Here is a 24,149-nt window from a genome sequence, read left to right as displayed (position 1 = left end):
GAAAGTTGCGCCCACAGCCCAGGGGAGAAGTTGAGTGGCGGTGCCGGGTGGGGGGCGGGGGGGGACGGTGAGAGTGGACCAGGGACGCAGCTCCTAACCTGGAGAGACAAGAGCGCGTTTCTCCCGGGCTGTGGGGAGAGTGGAAACGCACGGAGAAGGAAGGGTGATCGTGAGGTTTCTGAATGGTGCCTGGGGGAGCTGGGACTGGGGGCAGACGGGGCGCCCCCGGAGCCGGGAAGCTGGGATGCGGCGGTGGAGCGCAGCGGCGTTTGAACTCCCGGGGTGCCGGCAGAAGCGACGGAAGATAGGGGGAGGGCGGCGAGGTGGGAGTCGAGCGCGAGGGGGACCCCGCATTCGCGAGACGGCCGCGGCGGGCAAGGGGTCGGGGCGCGTGCGGGGCTCACCTGGGTCTCCTCCTCAGAAAGGCCGGCCTCGGCCGCGATGAGGCACAGCGTGGTTGGGTCCGGGTGCTTGTTGACCTTGTTGAAGTTGTATTCCAGGATCTCCACCTGGTCCTCGGTGGGGCCGCTCGCGGTCTCCGCCGACATGGTCTCGGCGCGCCTGCGGGGAGGGAAGGAGCGGCGGCGGTGAGCGAGGCCGCGGGCGGACGGGTCGTGCGGAGGGACGGAGATCCCGGGCGCGGCCGGCCCGGCACCTCTGCGCGCGGGGCTGTCCCCTCCCGCGGGCGCACGGTCGCGCGGGTCCCCGGGCTCTTGGCCGGGCGCGCCGAAGGGTCCCACCGCAGAGCCGCGCGTCCTCCGGCCTCCGGGCCTGCCCGGCGGTTCTCACGGCAACTTTCCGCGGGGCCCGGGGCCGGGGCGGCGGAGGACGATGACGCGCCCTCCTGGCCCGGAGGCTCCCAGGAACGAGCGGAGGAGGCTCGGCGGCGGTTTTGAAAATAGCCTTCAAAGGGACAGCCCTGACAGATCGCGGGGGTGGGGACACACCTCACCGGAACGCGTCGTTCTGTCTCTAACGTGGTTTAGCCTAGGAGGGCTGTACACCCCACCCCTACTACAAAGAAATGACCCGGACAGCAGTTACTTCTTGAAGGGGGGGGGGGGGGCGCGCCGGGAGCAGCACTTTTCATCTCCCCCTTTCACGTCGTTCCCTCCTGGAGTTCTCAAGGCCGGTAGCTGAGAGCATCAGGAGAAATGCTCACCTGAGGGCTTGTGTGAGTCACTCTGCAGTCTGCAGCCTGCTTCGCCATCCCTCCCACCCCTCCACCCCCGTTTTTCTAACTAAAGCCGAGAATCCACAGCCTCCCCTCAACGCGCGGTTCACTGCCTAGCGCTGTCTGGACATTGTAGCAGGGCGTACGTGGTCGAGAGCCCGCTTCATTACCAACTTCAAAGTCTCTCGTATTTTCCTTACTTCAGAGCCAAACATTGCTTTAGCAAATTCTGGGTACCACGACTTCCTGCTGCACCCTTTCCATACTTAAATAGCCTCTGAGCTGGGGCAAAACGAAACAAAACCAAACAAACAAACAAGGCAGATGTGCACCTCTCCTCCCCCTTCTCACAATTTAAGATGTAGGGAGGTGTAGGAAGTTACAGTCTTGAAGACCTTGGCTGAGGGTTTGGTACAAACAGGTCAGGACTTGACTTTGCTGACAGTAAAAGACATGCACAAGTGTGGGAATCACGTTGGTTTGTTGTTTAAACAAACAATTGCAAAATCATCCAGCATAATCCTGAGTAGGTTTTGATGTGGTTGGTGCCTGGAGAGGAGCCACACTTCACTGATCTACCTGCATAGTGTACCTGATGCTGTTACAACCTTCTCTACTGTGACCTGCAGCTTGTGCTCCCTAATAAATGTCTTTACCTCTCCTCTGGGCCACTTGAAGAGGCTTTCAGGTAGGACAAGAAGCCATTCTACTGTAAGAGAGTCTCGGGCTCAAGGCACTTGTCCTATTACAGTGAAATCTTCCTGTTTTTAGGGTGTTATGTGCCCTCCCATTGAAAAATCTGTACCAATGGCTCCCGTCACAGTGCTCACAGGCTTAAGCCAGGTCAGAAATGCCTCCTCTCCTGTTGACACCTATCTCCCCTTTTCTTTGACCCAGAAGTTCAGAACTGGAGAGAACCTTGGAGACTAACTTCTCTGGTCCTCTCCTGGAACAGCCCAGGATGTTGGCACAGGGAGACTGAGGCACAGGAAGACTCACTATCCCAGCGTTGCCCAGTGAGTGACCAGCACCCTGGAGGGAAAAGCCTTAGCTTCAGTGTCAGTCCTGTGCTCTGCAAGACCCTTCTCAGCAGCCCATTATATCTTTAGTTTGGCAGAAAAAATCAGGAGGGCAACAATTTAAAGGCAGGGGCTTTTGAATGAGCATTGGCTGTCTTCTAGAATACCAATTCCAGCCAAAGCTGCCCACTGGAACCACTCACCACTGTCCATTTTGCCTAAAAGAACACAGGAGAGGGGAAATGACAGCCTCTGATTTCTTACCCCAGAAAGTTTCCAGCTAATTCCATTGACACAATGATACTCCCTCTTCTCTGTGAAATTTTTGCTTCTTTGTAGGATCCTCAGTCCTTCAGAAATATTAACCAAAGGTATGGATTTCTAAACTGGACTCAGGTTCAAGGACTGTTCTGCATGTACTTCCTTCTCTCTGTTACATATTTGCTATTAAATAACTCAAGGGCTGCTACTGTCCTTACATTTAAGCAGGTGCATTTTCTCTTATATTTTTGTGACTTCCTATTACAGGACTTTGTATGAGGTTTCATGGGTAGCTTCCGGTTGACTTTGAAGTACTCCTTGGGTTACTTGGCTGAGGGCCACTGGACTTGCTCGGCTGCTAAGGAGACTCGTGGGCAGTCCTTTTGAAAGTACGTATTTCTCCAAGGTACACCAAACAAACAAGCTTGATTTCTAGAAATTGGGACGAAAGATCTGACCTCTATAGTCAGATCTATCTACTGTTTCTCCACAAAACTCAGTTTCTGTTATCTCAGTCCTCTTTGGTGGACAAGTGTTTGCAGCCGGTACTTGGTTTCTTCTCTCCCTCTCTTTTAAAGGAAATTTAAAAACCAAATCACCCTAGTAACCTTGGCTTTGTAAAACTTCTCAACTCTTTCCAGTGAGGAAACCGTTGAAAAGCTTCTCTGAAGGTAGTCTAAACACTTGCAGATGAAAAGAACTAAAAATATTTTAAAGCTTCTTAAACTTTAATCTCTGCATAAGTTCTATTGTTGCTGTGGTTATAGTTCTATCTTCTGAAACATTCAAGAGTAATTTGTCCTGTGGTTATGTTTTCTTTTGTGGTTGGAAAGGCCATGCATAAATCTTTTCAAGAGGTTAAATGAAAACTGCTGGCTCTTTCCTAAATGAATTCCAACACCTGGTTAGACAGTTTTACTCTTGTCCCCTAAGCCTGTAGTTATTTATTTTAAAGGTATTTATTATATGAACTAGCTCACAGAGAGTGCTACAAACTGGTAACCTTCTAACATTGCTGTGGGCTCATATTTACCATTTTCTCCCTCTCCCAGCCATCTGGTCTCTTTGTAAAGCCATTAATATCAAACCAAATGGTTATCAGTGGTAGATACTCCTCAGAAACAGTCCCATGGTGAGCTGGCCAAAAGAGAAAAAAAGCTGTTGAATCATTTTTTAGGGCCATCTCCCAAATTTCTTTAGCCCAAATCCCCTTTATATTCACTGTGGACTTTCAGGAAGCAATGGGCTCTTGAAGCATTTACTATTTTCGTAAGTGAGAAAAATAATGTGCTGCTCTATCCACAAGAGAAGTGGAGGGTCTTTGGATGGGGTTAGAGTCTCCCATATTCATCAGTTACAGAACTACTCTGGACAGGGTGCAAGGGACATCATCCAAGCTGTCAGTGTCTCCCAGAAGTTGACAGATAGGAGTGGAATATTGATCTGCCTCCCAGGCTAACATGAGGGCTGCTTTCAAAAGAGAATTTTAGTTTGAGTATTTGTTTTTGTTTTTTGTTTGATTAATGTCCTTAAGCATGGAGCAGTAGTGCTCATGTCTGGTGGGGACTCAGAGTCACCTGTAAAAATGTCCAGGGTCATGGGGCGCCTGGGTGGCACAGTTGGTTGAGCAACTGACTTCTGCTCAGGTTATGAGCTCATGGTTTGTGAGTTTGAGCCCCACATTGGGCTCTGTGCTGACAGCTCGGAACCTGGAGCCTGTTTCAGATTCTGTGTCTCCCTCTCTCCCTGCCCCTCCCCCAATCATGCTCTGTCTCTCTCTGTCTCAGAAATAATAAATATTAAAAAAAATTTTTTTTAAATGTCCAGTGTCACCACAGTCCTTCTGAATCAGAACAATTTTAGGAATCCAGGGTGGGAGAGATATAAAGAGTATTTCAGCTCCTATAAGATTTCACAATTTCATCATTAAAATCAATGATAAGTGTTTAGAACTTCTTATACTTTATAGCTGTAAAAATGCATTAAAATATCTTCTACCTCAGATGCTGTCAATCATCTCAACACTTGAGTGTAGGTTGAGGTAGTTTTAAAGGAATAAAGTTTTAAAAATAAAAAATATATACCTTGGGAAAAAAACATTTAGACAACATGCTATTAATCTTTTGTATGTATGGTCAGGAAAGGGGAAAATGCCTTTCAAATTGTGAATTATAATGAGAAATTTTTCCCTGCTTTCAAAACTTTAGAAATAATATAAAACCCTTTTAAAAATCTTTCAGAAAAACATATTTTTACATTGAAATCAGAGTCTAAGACAACAGATCATCGAAAGAAAGATTCCTTCCGTCTTTTCATATAAATATCTGTAATTGATTTAGAAGTTAAAAATCATAGTGGAAAGGACTGGGAAAACTTGACAATGATTATCCTTCTCTAATTTCTTAAAGTTTCCAATCAGAAAAATGCTAAAATTAAGTTATCATTTATATGGATGAATTGTGTACTAGAACTTAAAACCGAATATTAGACTACAAATACACCAAATGTATATTTGTATACACAAAGCATCACTACTGTGTTCAGGGAAACAGGATTCCAAATAGAAATAGGAAAATATATTTTTTAAGTGCTATATCAATTCTAGTTTTACATATTTAAAAAAACTAGAGGAAAATATAACAAAACGTTAGAAGTGATTATGCCTAAATTGTGGTTCTACAGATGGTATACCTTTTTTTCTTTATGTTTCTCTGGTTTTCCCCATTTTCTATAATAAGCATTTAGTATGTTGAAATTAGAAACTTTTTTTTTCCTTAAAAAGACATCCCTGATCAGACTAATGATCCATCTTGCCCAGAGTTTTATCTGTATTGGTACCAAATTACATTTTCAGGGAAAACATGGAAGTTGTTTTCCATCAAGTCTACCCAGAAGATTAGGGAAGTGTACACTTTTATTTTCCACTCAAAGATCATTAGGTATCAAAAGGATATTTGTAATATACATGTGAGTTATGAAGCATAAATTAACCCTAATGAATCCTGCTCAATTTAAGAATTAAATCATTACCAAGACTATGGAAGCTACTTGCATTGCCTTCCCAATCCCACCCTCTGGCTTATTTGCCCCTGGAGGAAATCAAAATTCTGATTTTTGTATTAATCATTCCTTTGACTTTTAAATTAGATTCTATCACTTATGTATGGATCCCTAAAAGAACATATTTGTTTTAGCTTTGTATATTTTTGAGTTGTATAAAAGTAGTATAAACTATACTATATATATATTTTTATATATACTATATTTTATATATACCATATATTTTTATATATAGTGTATATATACTATATGTAATATAGTATATAGTGTATATATATACTATATACTGTATGTAATATAGTATATATATACTATAAAATATACTATATTTTATAGTACATATACTATAAAATATAGTATATTTTATATTATATAACTATATATATTATTTTTTTAAATTTTTTTAGAGAGAGAGAGCAAGTGGGGGAGAGAGGCAAAGAGAGAGAGAGAAGGAGGGAAGGAGGGAGAGAGAGAGAGAGAGAGAGAGAGAGAGTGTGTCTTAAGCAGGCTCCATGCTCAGTATGGAGCCTGATGTGGGGCTCAATACCATGATGCTGGATAGTGACCTGAGCCGAAATCAAGAGTCAGACACTCAACCCACTGAGCCACCTAGGCACCCCTATACTATACATAATTATTCTGTGAATTGCTTTTTTCATCAACATGTTTTCAAGATGCATCCATATTTCTGCATGTAGAGAAGTTCATTCATATTCAGTAGTGTTTCCATCTTGTGAATATACTATATTTAGGCCCTTTCCTGCTGGTGGATATTTGGATTGTTTTCACTTTTTTAATATTATGAACATTGCCTCTCGGAACATTTTTTCATATGCCTTCTGAAGCACATCCAAGAGGTTTCTCTAGGGTATACATGAGTGAAACAGGTCATAAGATACGTGGCTTTTAACTTTTCAACAGGATATCAACTTCTTTTCCAAAGTTGTTGAACAAGATTGTACTCCTACAAACAGTGTCTAGCATTTCCTTTGGTCTACATCCTCATCGATACGCGTGCTGTCAAACTTATTTTTTGCCAAAATTGTTATGTATTCTTTTTATCCATGAGTAATATCTAAACCTCTCACAGCTATTTATGTTTTCATCTTGCATAAGTTCTTGGGGCTAAAAGGTTCCATATGTTTACTATTTACTGTTTAAAAGCATTTCCTGTTCCAGCCCAGCAGGAGATTTGAAGTATTTTTTGAGAGTTTAGACTCTGTCTCCAGGCTAGTTTGTTATTTCCATGGGTCATAAAAAACAATACAGAAGATGTATGGAAAACCAATTATGGTAGATCTTTTGTCTGTCTTATGCTAGAAACGTTCCTATTTTCCCTTCTACAGAGCTCCTGGAAGTCAGGACTTGATTCTGAACTTTGAAACAAAACAAACCAAACCAAAACAAAACAAAACATGCTAACCATATCAATGATCCACTCCCCCACCACCACCCAAAGTGAATATCAAAGTCTCTGAATGGAAACAACAGATATGGATTTTAAATGACTGAGTAGAAGAAGAAGAAAGGATGAAGGGATAGACAGGAAGTGTTAAAAAAGACTACTAGGTGGTGGATTTAAAATAGGTATAAACCTGTAAAACCAAATAATGTGCTCAAGTGTTTGGACTGCCATACCATGAGCATGGAATGCTGAGCTCCAGTTCAAAAGCAATTTGTTCTTTTGGTTTCTCTCACAATCCTCTCCTAGTAATCAGAATGGAATTAGTCCTCTTTTGCTGCTGAGAAAGGTTAACTAACTTGTCTGCAGCATTGGAGGAAGACTCAGAATTCTACTTTTAACTCTGGCTCTAGCAGTAAAGGCAGTTTGTGGGGTTGTGAGTAACAGGATTGATTTATGCCTTTAAAATATATTCTCCTTATGCTCTACTGATGTCACAGATTCTAAGATATCACTGAATCAACTATTTGCATCATTGAGCTCTAATGTGAGTCAGTGTCTGTTATTTACTGAAGAATTGGAGCTGGCAGCAGCCAGTCTTTCCCAGCGTGGGACAGGCACTGCTGACCTGTTGTGGTCTCTCCAGCGTCATCCCCTTTGCTGCTACTGCAGCCTTCATGCAGACCTCCACATGCCTCCTGGGAAAGCCTTAGTGTCTACTTAACACCAAGGTAACTCACCCCCCTCAACTTTTGTTCTGACTCCATTGTTTGAGGTGCAGATAAATTGGGGAGATTTGTTCAAGTTTGTCCATAAGGTCGGAGCTCTTAAATTTTGACTCAGGGTAACAGCTTCGGGCACATGCAGAACCACCTGCCAGCTCACAATGACAAGCACGCTGTTTTCCCAGAACATGCTGCACTTGACTCAATGAGGCAGGAAGACTGAGATGCCAACTTGTACTTGAGTTCCTGCCATTCCAGCTAGTGGCCAGGGGCCACACCATCCCAAGTACCTCTTATCCCCACCAAGGTTTGTCAGGCAAAGGGGTCATCAGTTTGGTTTTCGATGTTTCAGCCCTGCTCTGGGATTGCATCTCTCTTGGGAGCTGGAAACCCAAGGCTTAAAAATATGAAGGGCTGCCTTCTTTTAAGTTCTGCATATCTGATGTGTGCTTTTTTAAAAAAATTTTTTTAACATTTTTATTTATTTTTGAGAGACAGAGAGAGACAGAGCACAAGCAGGGGAGGGACAGAGAGAGAGGGAGACACAGAACCCAAAGCAGGCTTCAAGCTGTCAGCACAGAGCTGGAGGCGGGGCTCGAACCCACAAACTGTGAGACCATTACCTGAGCTGAAGTCGGATGCTCAACCGACTGAGCCACCCAGGTGCCTCTGATGTGTCCTTTTATGTGTGCTTTGTGTAGTTGCTAATTCAGCTTACAACTTTCCAGGCGTTCCTCTTAATTTGCTTTTTTCTTGCCTTAGAAGCCCCTCTCTTCCAGGAAACCCAGCAGAATTAAGGCAGAATGAAATTTGAGTTAATATAGTCCTGAGGACAAGCAGTTAGAAATCCCAAATACTGACTGATGTGGGAAACAAAGGCAAAAGAAAAAATTAAATTTCCTTGCTACTTACAGCCCACTGACAAGTCTTTGAAACAGGCATAGTGACCTTCCTCTAGGAACTCAGCTGCCTGGATGTTAATACTTTGCTCAGGGCCAAAGGCAATATTAGCTTAACATTATCCCGACCTCCAAGATCCTATAAGTCTCCTTTAATATATAAAAATTCCTTTGGAAACTTCCTTTATCTCTACCCCCCAAATATATGTTAGCAATCATCCTCCAAGCATATGGCCCCCTGATATATATCTGAAGGGTCTCATGACTAAGGTTTTTATTTTTATTTATTTTTGAGAGAGACAGAGCATGAGTGGGGGAGGAGCAGAGAGAGAGGGAGACACAGACTCCAAAGCAGGGTCCAGGCTCTGAGCTATCAGCACAGAGCCCGACACAGGGCTCAAACCCACACTGTGAGATCATGACCTGAGCCGAAGTCAGACACCCAACCAACTGAGCCACCCAGGCGCCCCTCATGACTAAGGTTTTATTAAACAGTAATAAATGACCTTTTCTTAACAACAGCTAACTCCCTCAAAGTCCTGGAAAACTTGCTTCCAAAATTTCTTAGAGACCTAATGCTATCCCTATCCCCCTCCCAACTTGAACGTATATTCTTTCTTGGCCATCGGTTCTGAACCCCAACATTTCCACATCACTGATCATTCAAAACATCACTTTGCCGAGCCTCCATTTCTTTCATGTAAAGAAGGGATATAGTAACACACACCTTCACCTAGCTCACAGCTTTGTTGTAAATTTCATATGATATTATTGTAGGGAAGTATTCCTAAACTATAAAGTGCTTGATTATGGAAGATATTGTTCTTTAAATAACTGTGAGCTAGGCGTTCAGTGGAGTGTCTCTTGGGTGGCAAGTTGGTAAGAACAGTTTATAAGTTTCACTCTTTCTGAGTTGCATTTCTTTTTATTTTTTTAAAGTTTATTTTGAGAGAGAGAGTACTCACAAACTGTGAGAACTCACAACTGAGCCAAAGTTGAACACTTAACCTATTGAGCCAATTTCTTTTAAAAATTTTTCTGGAATGGTAAAGCACAAGGGTTGAAATCAGAACCTTAAACACACACACACACACACACACACACACACACACACACAAAGCAAAACCTGTCTATATTGCTCCATCATAAGATGTATCTCTGGATGGAAGTTTTCAAAACTAACGAGGTGGGGATAGAAGGGTGGAGGATGTCATATTTTAAGCATGTTTTCTCATTAGCACTTCTACATTGTGCGTTGATTTGAATTTAGTTGTTGGTATTTTTTTTTTTTTTTGCTCATTTCTCACCACCACTTCTCAATTTGTCCTTTCATCTATTAATGAGGAAGCATTAATAGATCAGAAGATGAGTAGTGAGGAGTTAAATATAAGTAGGAACAAATACTCTATGAGTTGGTGTGTAGATTTTTCTAGGCTGTCTTGGCGTAAGAGAATAATGACTAAATTGAAATCATTTTAAAATAATTTGAGGGCACCTGGGTGGCTCAGTCAGTTAAGTGTCTGACTCTTGATTTCTGCTCACCTCATGATCTCACGGTTCATGAGTTTGGTCCTGCATCGTGCTGTGTGCTGACATCATGGAGCCTGCTTGGGATTTTCTCTCTCTCTGCCCTTTCCTCATGTGCACATGCTCTGTCTCTCTCGAAATAAATAAATAAACTTAAAAAAAAAAAATTTGTTCCTGGGCCTGTCTTCCCCACTAAATTATATGCTCTTCTGTGTGTGTATGTGTGTGGGGGGGTGATGTGTCATCTCTTAAACATTTATATCTCTCCAGCATTCATTAGGAGTATCTGGCACTTAAAAGGGCTCATTATTTGCTGACCTGAACTTAACCAATTGGCATCTGGCATGACTTGATTTAGGACATAAGTTGGAAAAACACTGTTTTGTATTTTCAACAACCAGGACTGACCATGTTCAAAACCAAAACATTACATTGGAAAAAATAACTTTCCAGCCTTCTAATCTTTTGGTCCTTACTGCCTGAAACAGCATGGAGTAGATTCCTATCTTTTGAATTGCATACAGAAATCTCATCCCTGCTACAACAATAACAACATATTTATTGATCAATTACTATGTGCCTGGCATAGTCCTACATCTTAGATGCATTAACTCATATAATCATCAGAGGAAGCAGCATTATGGGATAGGCACTCTTACTGTCTCCATTTTATACATGTAGAAACTGATGTAAATGGAAACTTCTATACCTTTCCCAAGGAGATGTATATAACTTTCCCCAAATACAAATGTAGTGAGTGGTAGAGCAGGGATTCAAACCCAGAATGTCTAGCTTCTGCATCTGTGTTCTTAGCCACTACACTGTATTTCCTCTCTGCATTAAGTAGCCATGTAGACCAAAGAACTTTGATGGTGGTTGTGGAAAGAGGAGCAGTAGAGCCAGGTGGTACCTCCTGGGACAAAAGTAAGGCAGTGCCCTGTGTCTACCCTGGCTTCCCTGTGGGGTGGAGCCAGACTGGCAGCAATGTCTCCCTGCCTGTGACATGTTTCGAAACCTTGGTGACCAACATGGCTCTGACCCAGTTAAATGGATTAGTGATTTCAGTTAATACCAACAGCACCACCAACCAGGCTGGCTTTCTTTTCCACACATGCTCTTCTTTAATTGGTACAGACATAAATTGAAAGATGACATTATGTGAATAATATAGTGTACAAATGAATAGTTTTTGGCATCTGACAGGATGGAATATAAAGGCTGGCTTCAACCAGGCCAGCTGGATCTTAGTGACTATTGCTGCTACTTAATTGCTAGATTTACAGAGTCACATTGAGTTGATTAAGGAATCTCCTGAAGTTGTTGTTGAAACAAGTTCCTCAGTTGTCTAGACTTTCTACAGCTACTTACAGAAAATAGCAAGATATTATAAAGAGATATTGGAGGCAGTAGTGGGGGCGGATGTGGGGAATGTCTGTGAATGACTTCCAGCAGTGAATTAATCATTAACCCTGCACATACAATTCTTTGTGTACACATTGACTTCTTTTCATTGGTAGCCCAACTCATACTCTAAGTCAAAGCTTTGTATGTAGAAACATGGGGAAATAGTTCAAGATAATAATAAAACCTCAGACTTTTTTGTGATATGAAATAAGCAGAATATTGGTCTACCTCCTTCTAAATAGATGGGCAGAGGGCCTGGGTGGCTCAGTCAGTTGAGCATCTGACTCTTGATTTTGGCTCAGGTCATGATCTCATGGTTCATGGGATCAAACCCTGTGACGGGCTCTATGCTGACAGCATGGAGCTTGCTTGGAGTCCTCTCTCTCTCTCCCCCCACCCTAATAAATAAATAAGCTTTAAAAAGAAAGAAAGAAAGAAATGGGCAAATGAAAGAAGGCAACCCCATTTCTGTAATCTCCTTATAGAAGATCTCCATATTGTAAACAGATTGCTTTTCCAAAAGTCAATCTCTACCATGATTGTTACAAATTCAGAAGAAATTTTCTCTAGACAGAACATGATAAATTGTAGGTAGAACTCCAGGCTAACCCACAAGAGGGAGTGTAACTAAAATGCTACATATTTGTTACAGAAGAAAAGTAGAAAATAATCCTGTTGAAATATCTTCAAGAGGTTTCATAAGATATCATTTCACTTTGAAAGCAAATACTTAAGAAAAAGCAGTTTTAATTAAGATTTGGCTTACAGAAATGAGGTTCTGTGCAGATACCGAAGGGGTTTTCAGGAAACTTTGAGGAAGCTAGAGGTTTATAGCACAACCCTGATGTATCTCAAGTATCCAGAATAGTCCCAGACACATTGTTGGATGTGCAGTGAATACATATTGAGTGCATGCTGGTTGAACTTTATTTTCACTTCAGGAACTATGACTTTCCCATCTCTTATAAAGGCACAGTCATTAGAGCTATATTCATGTCATAGATGAAATAAAGAAGGGGAAAGAGGACAAAGGGGAATGTTGAGAAGCACTGATGTGACATGTAGGTTACCTGAGACATAATTAATGATCAATAAAGAAAAACCCAGAGATTACTTTGCATGGTCCTCTCCTCATCCTTTTACCCAAGGCAAAAGAAAGAAGGGGATAGGAAAAGTTTTGTGCCTTGCATTTCCTGGGCCAGCCACCAAGAGGTGCTGTCAGACAAGAACAGTTGAGTTGCTGGCCAGAGCTCTTTGCAGGTGGGAGGAGAAAGAAGCCGAAATAAGATTCTTTTGAGTGTATAGCCTTAGTTAGAGAGGGAGTGTTGTATATCTTTAATGGGTTATATGTAAAGGATATATTTTAAATCTTCATTAATGAATGAAAATATTAAACTGGTATAGGATATTGGAAAGAGCACTGGGCAAAGAGTCAGACCTGCATTTCAACTTTTAGCTCCTCTACTTAATAGTCACATCACCTTGGCTGAGTTTCATTTTTTTAAAACTTACTTCTCTTCTCTGCAAAATGTGGTGAAAAACTTTCTTCCTTTTCTATTTACTGTAATTGTGATTCAGTGAGATTCTGCTCAAGAAACAACTTAGAAGACTGTAAAATGACATTTATATTTCCAAAAGTGTAATGATTTATTCACCCAGGAAAGTGAAGATGTTGGGCTAGATGACCTCTGAGATCATTCCTCCTCTGAAATTCTGATGATCAGCACGGCCTGGGTTTAAATTATCATGTTATTCCTCATCAACAGTTTACTAATGTCACTGACCCAAGAAAGAGGAATGCTGTGGCCCATTACAGGCTATGCCCCTGGTTTGCTGAACAGTTTGTGCCTGGATTCTACTTCAAAGGACAACTGAAGAGCCCATGAAACATTTTGAACCAAGGTGCTTTTTTAATATTCAGCCTATCTGTTAAATTAACATGACCACATAATTTGCCATCTAACCTAGAACACATATGTGTAAAAGGAATGCTGTGAGTAATTACATCAAGGCAACAGCATACCTCAAGTGTCCCAGGCAAACCTGGATACTGGTCCCCTTATATGTAAAATGTTAAACTTCTCACTTAGGTGAGGGATAGTAAAAACATTCCTGTTGAATTTAGGTATCTGTACTGCTGTTACAGATAAGCAAGATGCAGTTCTGTTAGAATCTTAGAAGACAGAAACATACATATCTAACCATGGTAATGAACAGAAGGCTGCGTTTTGCTCTTAAGAAAACCTATTGTTGCAGCTTTGTGGTTAAAAATAAGAGGATACACTACAGTTTCAAATTTCCTGACATTTCCTTTTTATTCCAGTTTGAATGGGTAGGATACAAATTTGTCTGATGGGGTGAATATGCTGGGGCCTCTGCCTGCTTTGGGTATTGTTACTATGGTTGTGCTAATGCTTAGTAAGTGTGAATGTTCATTACATCTCAAACAAAGTTTGGTCCTATGATCAAATATAAACAAAGGAACAAATACGGCTTGCACTAGAGATTTCCACCAGGCACAGCCATGTGCTCAGAGCTTTTCAAACCAGATAATCCAGGAGGGGAGAGACTTGTGAAGTAAATTGAATTATCAAATCTCTTTGAAAATGTCTGATGCCCTAATGCACCAGAAATCAGACAAATAGATTTCTGCTAAGGCAGTGGGCGGGGGGAATCTCAATGTTTTCTAAAGAAAACTATTAAACATAAAGAGAAAGTTACACTACTAAGGTTAGAAGCAAATAACAAAAAGATTAACTTTCTAAATAGTTTGTGGACAGGAAAAATGGCACAAGTAAGTCAAAATGGAAGATAATAAATATGCTTTTTATGTGTTAAGTTATTTTATTCATTTGTGGTAACTTATTTGGCTTCCTAATTCTGTTTGATTTAGAACATTAATTAAATTAATTAGATGAATAGGCTTCAGGGTAGGGAGATGTATGTTTGTTACATAGAAGATGAGGGGTGCTCAAAAATTTAAACACTGATGATAAAAATCATTCTGGTATTTTGTTTATTTATTTTGAGAGAGAGTGAGAGAGCATGCGTGTGTACAAGTGGGGGAGGGACAGGGAGAGAGAATCCCAAGCAGAATTTCACAAACCAGGAGATCATGACCTGAGCTAAAATCAAGAGTCTGACACTTAACCAACTGAGCCACGTAGGTACCCTGAAATCAGTCCGGTATTTAAAATATCTAATACAGTGAAGGGCACCTGGGTGGCTCAGTTGGTTAAGCATTGGACTCTTGATTTCAGCTCAGGTCTTGATCTCAGGGTCATGAGTTCAAGCTCTGTGTTTGACTCTGTGCTGAGTGTTAAGCCTATTTAAAACACACACACACACACACACACACACACACACACACACACACACACACAAAGGTTCATACCGTGAAGCCACACACAGATAACTGAGAATCAAGTAGAATTGTCCTATTGCTCTGTAGCCATTTAGTCACTTTAGATTTTTTTTTTCTGAAGAGGTTCTTATTTCTAGTGCCTGACTCTGAAAAGGGGCTCTCCATTTGTAATTCTGGGGACATTTCACCATGATTAATTTTTTGAAAATGTGTACCAGGTTCTACGATATTTTTGCCTGAGCCCTAATTACATAACAAGGAACAATAATTAGGGAGTTTCATGGTATTGCACATGTAGGCCTCTGTAACCTGTCTAATGCAAGCAGCTATAACTTCCTCAGGTTATTTGTACATTTTGAAATGTCTAGAAAAGACTCTGAAGAATGGAATTACCTCCTTGTGCAAACCTACTGGAATCAATTATTTTTTTAATGGTCCAACCGCCATTCTTATTTTATGACTGTAATTAGGTAATGAATAAAATGACATGCACTTGGTACTTTCTGGAGCTCCAAAGTATGCCAAAGTCCAACCATTCATGCTGCTTGTTGCCATGCAACTCAATTATATAGCCCTTATTTTTTTACCCAGTTGTTTTTATGAACAGGTGTTCAACTAATGGGACAAACAGAGGGTGTGCGGCTACAGCCTTCTCATTAACATCACAAAATAATTGAAAAAAACAGATACTCCAGAAAGTCCATCTCAGGGGATAACTCTGAATCTAAAGTAGATCGTTTCTCTGAGCATTAGACATGATGCTGCAGAAAGGCTGGATGGAACTTCAGAAGACCCACACTCTGCTTCCAGCAATGTCACTTAAATCACCAAGTGACTTTGGATAACTCGATTGCTTTGAACCTCCATTTCTTCGTCTACAATTGAAGCTCTCCCTACCTAGCTATAATAATCCTACCCCTACCTATCTCACAGGTTTTTTTGTAGGATTCAATGAGATGGATTATGTTTATGAATAGCACTATAAATTATAAATACTATATAAATACAATGTATCATTATTAAGGTTCTAATCCCTTTCCTGGTGATTCAGGATCTAATGTCTGGCAACTGTGTTTTGCTGGATCTAATGTCCAGCAACTGAGTGCCATCAGGTTTTGCAATCATTAAAATATCAAGATTGAGCCCTGCAAGGGGCTCCTTACTGACAGCGTGGAGTCTACTCGGGATTCTCTCTCTCCCTCTTTCTCTGTTCCTCCCCTGCTCATGCTCTCTTTCTCTCTCTCTCTCAAAAAAAAATAAACATTTAAAATATCAAACCATTTTAGGGGTGCCTGGGTGGCTTAGTCGGTTGAGCATTCAATTCTTGATCTTGGCTCAGGTCATGATCCCGAAGTTTGTGGGTTTGAGCCCGACATCTGTGCTGTCAGCATGGAGCCTACGTGGGATTCTGTCTCTTCCCCACCCTGCCCCTCCCCTACTTACACATGGTGCCGGCTCTCTCTCTCTCTCAAAATAAATAAATAAACTTTAAAAAATAGCAAAACAGTTTAGAAACTTTACTCAACCTATGACTAATATGATTTCTTAGAACATTGCATTTGCTTTGTCCAGGTAATCAATGACCAATATAGAGAAATAAAATGCTTCCAGAATTGACTAGCCCAAGTTGAAGAAAATGACATTGAGAAGGGGAGATCACTGAAGATCACACTCTTTTAAGTTCCAGAATATTATTTCAGTCTCTTATTAAAGTCTTAGTAAATTACTAAGGAACTCAGAAAAGCTTCTAAATATTTGAAATACTAGATTAGACCTCGTGAGATCATGTGTCTCCATATCTTATGGACAATTCAGTATTCCTCATTGCTTAAAGAAAACATAGGTCATCTAGCCTACCCCTTTCCCTTCCCCTGCTCCCCATCAACCAGATCTAAAGGGTGTTCAACTATACATATGAGTATATTCATTATGGCATGCTTTGTGAGAACTGGAGACAACAGAAATGTCCAGAGGATTCGATAAGCAAAGAGTGCATATAAATAAGAAACCAATAAAAAGCAGTTAGAAACAATGCATTAGAAATATTAGAAATATAATTGGCAACATAGGTAGATCTTAAGAATATGGTGTCAAGAGCAAGAAAGAGGGTGAATGAGAGAAAAAATAGAATGAGATGTAAAACCTAAGAACCTAAGAAGGGTCTTGTGTGTACTACGAATTAAGGAATATGTTAACATGAGCCTCAAAACAAAACAAAGACTTTAAAAATTAAAGGTTATTTGACTGCCTCATCTTTCAGACCTTACCTGTATAATTCTTTCTAAGGTATTTTTTTGCATAATGAGGGACTACTTCCTGACTCACTCAATACCCTTCATGCTGCAGCCCCCACCAATATCTGGGCTTGGTTTGTCTACTCTCAGCTGTCCAGGTGAATGGCTGATGGTTGACCTCCATGACCACCCTCCATGCTTTTCAACACCATCATCAAATCACTTTCTAGTCTTGTCCAAGTTAAATAACATCAGGCCCTTTTGCCCCTCCTTATGGATTTGGTTTTATTATTATTTAGTCATCTAGGAGTTTTTCTGAGCTAGTTCCAAGGACTCTCCTCCTTTTTAAATTGTGGAACCTGAACCGGATATAATGTTAATGAAAGAGGAGAGGACCTCCCACTTTCTCCAGTCCTGCTTCATACACCCCAGTGCCAGCCATCTCCAAAGGATGCTGTTCTACCCCCCAGAAAGGGCACGAAGAATACATAATAAAGGGTTAGACACTTACAGGCATAAGTAAAATTAAATTAAAGTTCTTTTCTAAAATATATTTCACTCCTGGGAACCAGTAGACTAGAAATTTGGAAAGGAGTGAGGGGATATAAGAGCTAGGGACATTGTTTATATACGTTTTCTTAGGGAGAAACCACACAGGAAGGAAATGAAAGTACATCAGTGAAGACTAGACTATCTAAGCAGATCTGTCATTTCCTTAAGAATTCCAGGAAACTTCCATCGTGATCCTCTAGATCTACTGGCTAGAATGACAGCTATTAGTTTCGTGCCCAGTATATACTAAGAGATTAGAACAGATCAGTGTCTGCTTTAGATTGTTTCTGGTTTTGTTTTAACATCAAAGTACAGAGTAGTTCTGAAAAATCTGGCTGGGTTTTCATGTTTGGTCACATTGTATCAAAACTTCAGAAGCAAATTATAATAAATTATATGAGGATGGGTAAAAATTAACTTCTCTATTTTTAAAAGAGCTTCTATCATTATCCAAACATGGCCATAAGCTAACATTAGACCCTGAAGCAAATAGAGTAACTTGACCTTGTGATGAACAATCCCCTGAACCCCTAGCATTCATGTTGAACTTCTCTTTGGCAAGCCAGTATAAATCTACCAGCTCTCCATCTGGGCTGTACAGATACAGTGCTTCCCACAGGGAACCTGAGTCACAGAGGGAGTGAGTGACTTGGCAGAGAGGCCAGAATGAGGTGTGGGGAGGCCTGGGTTCCAGACCCAGCTCAGCCACCAACTAATCCTGAGATGCAGGACAACTCACTTTACTCTTGATCTTTCATGTATTGTATTCACAGGTGACCATATAGTTTATTGCTCAGGCCAAGTCTTTTTTAAAGTGAAAGGGGTGTTATTAATAATCCACTGGGACAACTGATATTTCCGGCTCCCTCTGGCTTTAAAATTCCATTACAGCTGAATTAGAGCTGAAAATAGGACCCAGGTTCCTGAACATGAGACCCGTCTTCTGCTCCCCAGGCCAGGCTGTCCTCCGCAGGACTCGTTTACACAGGGATTCTGTGAAAGAGTGTTCAGCATATCGCTTGAAGATTGATGAAGGGAGTTTCCCAGCAAATAGAAAGGATGGGCTGACTTGTACCTGTTTGGTCATGTATCCACACACCCGAACCCCATGTATGTTCAGAAACAACAGTACTGAGATGCCAAATCCACATCAGGGGCATTGAAAGGTAGGGTGGTCAAGGGAACCAGGGCCAGGAAGAGAGCAGGTACACCACCCCCCCTGCATCAGGAGAAGCCCTCTTTTTGCAGCCTCAAGCCAGGTCTCCACCAGCCTGCCCAAGGCGAGCAGACAGGATGGGGGATGGGTGTGGTCCAGGGGCTGCCTCGGGATCCTCAGGTGCTGGTTTTTAAGTAGACAGGATAGTACTTTATAAATCACTGTGGGCCATATGCCACCCTTCTGCCAACAACTTCATGTTTGCATACTTCTGTTGGCCATCCCCATTCACTTGGCTTTTTAAAAGTTTGAGGAAGCCATCGACAGCATCTAAAAATTAATCTGGGTTAGGTCATGACACAGGGTTAAAAAAAAATGTCCAAGTGAACTAAGCCATTCCACACTAAGAGGATTTGTGAAAACAAAGGTGAAATGTTCAAAGAAAACCCATCCAAAGAAGCCAAAAATTCTGTCACTGTTATACAAAGCTATTTTACCAGTTGTGCAATCATGCCACTCATTTTAAAAAAAAATTATTTTTGGTGAAACTCTGAATGGCAAGAGGAGGAAACATCAGGCTTCCAAACAGCAACATTGGACCAGTGTTGGTGGCCACCCTGATGCCAATAGCCTAATCCTTTCCTCTGAGCTTGAGTGCCCCGTGTCTCCCCATCTCCCAGGAGTCAGGATGGTGCTTACCTTCTCCCTCCTCACCTTTCTGCTTCACTCACAGATGAAGCCAGAGGGCTCTGGACTCCTGGCTGCCTGCAGACTCTGCTTCCCCAGAGGAAGGTTAATTACATACCTGGCCACACCCCTCTTTAGGGACAAGACCTACCACATGCAGCTGCCACTTGCCAGCAAGAGCTTTCTAATTTCAGCTTTCCTAATGGAAGAAAGGGCTATGGAGGACCCAGAGTTACAGGAACTGAGGGCGCCTCTTGCCTCAGGCTGCAGTACTGAGTCCCCAAGGAAGGAGGCCCTTGTCCCTAAGGCTAGGCAAGCTGCTCTGCCAGTGCCAGCCTTCCATGCAGAAGAGGAACTACGTAATAATTATAAAGCCCTGTGAGCAGAATTTCTTGACATTTTATCTCCACTGTAGTGTCTTTAAGGTGGCTCTCTGTTTCCCAGAAAGATAAATGCTGCCATCTCCAATGAGCACAAAATGCAGTGAACAAAGAATAGACAAATTCAGGAAAAGCATTCTGTGAGGCCCCACAGTCTGTAGGGAATTCCCTAAGGGATGTGATTTGAGGAATTCTATGGCAAACCCCCAATCTTGGTATATTTTCCCCCATCAGGTTGCTTGGAAATTTTTAGGGATTATATATTTCGCCTAAAACTTTGATTCTCCTGATTGCCCCAAATGGTAATTATATTTATATAACATTTCAAAGAATTCCCAGATATGTTATCTTGCTAGAATCTAGTTAATATACTGGGGGGTGGGGAGGACATAACTCATTAAAACAATTATTGTGTATTAACATCATAACTTTAATTAGTTTTCCAGAGATGGATAAGCAAAGCCCCGAGGGGATGAGACCCTGGAAATCAGACATGTTTGGATGAGAAGGGAGCTGAGAAACCACCTAAAACCTGGCTAGCTGGCCCAGGCAGAGCAGGTGAGATGTGTGGTCCCATGGGCACCCCTGCACCCACACAGGAGCCAAGGTGAGAGACAGACAGAACAGCAGTAGCCACGAAGACAAACTTCACCCACTCATGCTTCTGCCTGGGGCCAACCTGGAAACCACAATGAAGAGCCCCTGTAGTGCCAGATAGACTCGTCCCAACGCTGAGAACTGTGCCAGTTCCTAAAGTAACAACTTGCCCCTGTCCCCCACAGAGCGCCTGGTGCCATCGGCTGAGATTCTTTCAGTAAGTATTATCTGGCTTATACCAGATATTTTTGAGGGAACAAAAGGAAGCTTTCGTTTTGAAACATCCCTTCTCACGTGTTAGCACAGTCCTTAAATAATGCACCTTTGAGGTTCTGAGTAATTCTTCCTGCTGTCGGCCCTGAGCGTGTCTGGATGCCAAGAATTTGCTTGAAATGCACGGGATGCCCTATCCTAGCTTGAGCTGAAAATGTGGTTTTGAGGACCCACTAGCGTTGAGATCCTGTTGCTGTCCTCCCTGGGTTCTGGGACCCAGTGGCTGTGTGGTCAGGGGCAAACCCACCCTCTCTCTGGGCTTCTCTGTCCTCCTGTGTCAGGGAGGAGTTTGGATTTGACTACTTCTCATTCCTGGCTGCATATTAGAATCACTTTAAAAAACAATGCCAGGGGGCGCCTGGGTGGCGCAGTCGGTTAAGCGTCCGACTTCAGCCAGGTCACGATCTCGCGGTCCGTGAGTTCGAGCCCCGCGTCAGGCTCTGGGCTGATGGCTCGGAGCCTGGAGCCTGTTTCCGATTCTGTGTCTCCCTCTCTCTCTGCCCCTCCCCCGTTCATGCTCTGTCTCTCTCTGTCCCAAAAATAAATAAAAAATGTTGGAAAAAAAAATTTAAAAAAAAAAAAAAAAAAAAAAAAAAACAATGCCAGGACTGCGCACCCAAGAATCCTTACTTAATTGGTTGGGGTGTGGCCAGTCCTGAGTATTTTTAAAAACAGTTTTCCAGGTCTGCAATTGCTGAGTTAAATGATCTCTGGAACCTTCCAGGTCTATAAAAGTCCGCAATCCTGATGGTCTTGTTCTCCATTGTATTTATTGAATTAATTTTTTCCCAGACATATTTTTTTTTAATTTTCAGTATGTTACATGGGCTAATTTTTAGAAATACATTTAATCATATAGAAATGATATATTATTAAAGTATTGTTTGTTGGGGTATAATGGCATATAATACTGCATGTGTCTAAAATATACGATCTGATATATTTTCACATGTAAGTAATGGTTACCACAATCACAATAGTGAACATACCCATCACCCCCAAAGTTTTCCATACCCCTTGGTGATCCTCTTACCCCTTTTCTCTCCCATCCTCTTCCCCAGGTAACCACTGATCTGCTTTCTGTTACTATAGTTTGCATTTTCTATCATTTCATACCAGTGGAATCATACAATATGTACTATTTTTCGCTTGGCTTCTTTTTTAAAAATATATTTTTTTTATATTTTAGATAGAGAGAGACTGAGCACAAATGGGTGAGGGGCAGAGAGAGAAGGAGACACAGAATCCGAAGCAGGCTCCAGGCTCTGAACTGTCAGCACAGAGCCTGACACCGGGCTCAAACTCACAAATTGTGAGATCGTGACCTGAGACGAAGGACGCTCAACCAACAGAGCCACCCAGGCGCCCCTCGCCTGGCTTCTTATTATGTCCTTATACTTCAGATATCAAGCTTTTTGAGAACAGGATCCACCTTTTATTTCTTTTCTCTTCCTCCAGGACCCCACCTTATCTTTGCCCCAAGAAACCCTTTAGCCATTATTTGCTTGATGGGAATCAGACCTTTATGACCTTAGAAGTGAGCTTCAGTTTGGTGTCCAACCCCCTGCTGCTTCTCTGTAGGTTCCTACTCAGCAGCTTCAGCTCAGTGTAAAAATAATGCATTAGCTTAAATGCATTCATTTGGGGTGCGTGGCGTTCTAGGGCTCCAGAAAATGAGTGATGTGTGTCAAGGTATGTGTTGAGGCAGGGGCAACTACCTGGGCAAGGTCCTTGGCTTTCACCGATTCTTAATCACTAGATTTTTTTTTTTTTTTTTTCAGAGAGAGAAGAGAAAGAGAGAGAGAGACGGGGGTGGGGAGGGGCAGAAAGAGAGTGGAGCTTGACTTGGGGCTCGATCTCACTACCCCGAGATCATGATCCCAAGATCACCTGAAATTGGACACCCAACTGACTGTGCCACCCAGGTGCCCCGCCAGATTCTTGACCCAAAAGGAGGAACTATAGAATTTATGTCATGCTTTAGTTCTATTATAATCCTATATATATTTTACAAATATGATGTCTAATCGTAACTCCTCTACTGTCTGTCCCCTCTCCTCCCTAGCCCCTCTCCTTTGTTTTGTTCTCTGCCTGCTCTGATTATACTCTCCCTCCTTTGCTAAAGATCCTATAGGCCTGTTGAGTGGCAGTGTGGCTCCACAGGAACTTTTTGCCTGGCCCTTCTCTTTAAGACCTTCTCACCTAAGTCATGTGGAGTGTTGTGCCTCTTTAGTCAATGATTCTTATTCCCCTTTGTTTAGCACATTCCCCGAATACCTGGATACCCATTGTGCTCAAATATCACAAACCTATATTTCCTCAAAACCCAGAGCATGGGATTCCTTTTTACCTTAAGCAAGATCAGTGTTTGCATTGTTGTAAATTAGTATTATAAGAACCGGACCTAACAAGAAATAGCACTGCAAATTCACAATTGAGCCACCTCTACTTAATCCAGAGATAGCCCCTCTTATCTCACTATATAAAACACACAAAAAAATTTTAATAATACTGTGTCTGATTTTAGACTGAGATGAATAATAGCAACATCAGCTTCTAAATGATAAATCCCTATGTATCTGGCACAGTCACACAAACAGTGGTTTCCAAGTGGCTTCCAGAGATAGGAGAGAGCAAGAAAAACATCTTACCTTCTGGCCAAAAGGCCAAAATGGACTCTACCTTGCTCCAAGTCCACCTCAACCCCTTGCATGTTTGCAAGGGTCTGATACACTACACCCAGCAATGTTCTCTGGCTCCCTGCTTGGGACTAACTCTTAACTTTTATTCTCCCTTTCACCTCTATGCTTCCCCAGCAGAATAGTGACTATGGGAACTATAACATTTCAGTCCAGTTTCTACACAATCTCATTCCTCTGCAATAAAGGCAAACCTCTGAAAGTTACTTACGTGGCAGTGGCAAAGACAAGCCCTGGATTTGGAAGCTGAGTTTGCTGATGCCAGCCCGCTTAAATAGCTGGGTTGGCTGACGCAGGCTGTTGATAGCACGTTTATTTACGCCTGTGAGTGCACGCTCAAGCAAGGACCTGAAAAACCTGCGGTGTGGGCAGGAGGAAGGCAGCTGAAAGTATGCCGAAGTTACATCTCTCCTGGTTATTCAAGTTTGATATGCAGGCGGTGACTTCTGAGTTTTCATGGAACTTTCTCAGCACCACCTTCTTGTGCCTGATCTCTTTCTTAGCCAAGTAAGACTCTTCAACCAAGATTAGATGGGAGATGCTGCTGAGAGAGGAAGGAAGCAACAAAGGACCCTGAACCCCTGCACCAAGTTCCTTATTTTGAATGGGCTTCCAGTTAGATGTTGCCTCATTTTAAACCATAGACTTGGTGAGGTTGATTTCACAGCTCTGTGGGCTGGATGCCAAGCTAAGAGCTTGGACAATTGCCCAATCGATGAAAAGTTGTTTTGTTGTG

General features: G+C 42.1%; 1 protein-coding gene across 7 annotated transcripts in view; it reads right to left on the bottom strand.

The window, feature by feature from the left end:
• HOPX (HOP homeobox) overlaps window positions 1-23,983 on the bottom strand; it is a 30,899-nt gene extending 6,916 nt beyond the window's left edge. The window contains exons 1-3 of one of the 7 annotated variants that reach the window (XM_042936297.1): window positions 23,625-23,983; window positions 8,265-8,413; window positions 405-561 (exon numbers count right to left, since the gene is read on the bottom strand). In XM_042936297.1, the coding sequence (XP_042792231.1) occupies window positions 405-548 (144 nt within the window). In that variant the 5' untranslated portion in view covers window positions 549-561; window positions 8,265-8,413; window positions 23,625-23,983. The other 6 variants (XM_042936293.1, XM_042936296.1, XM_042936299.1 and 3 more) reach the window with 6 other exon arrangements.
• Between the last annotated feature and the right edge of the window lie 166 nt (window positions 23,984-24,149).

Source organism: Panthera leo, chromosome B1 (assembly GCF_018350215.1).
Source record: "Panthera leo isolate Ple1 chromosome B1, P.leo_Ple1_pat1.1, whole genome shotgun sequence".
Classification (NCBI taxonomy): Eukaryota; Metazoa; Chordata; class Mammalia; order Carnivora; family Felidae; genus Panthera; species Panthera leo.
The sequence above is the reverse complement of the archived record's forward strand: the minus strand, read 5'-3'. Positions and strand labels throughout refer to the sequence as shown.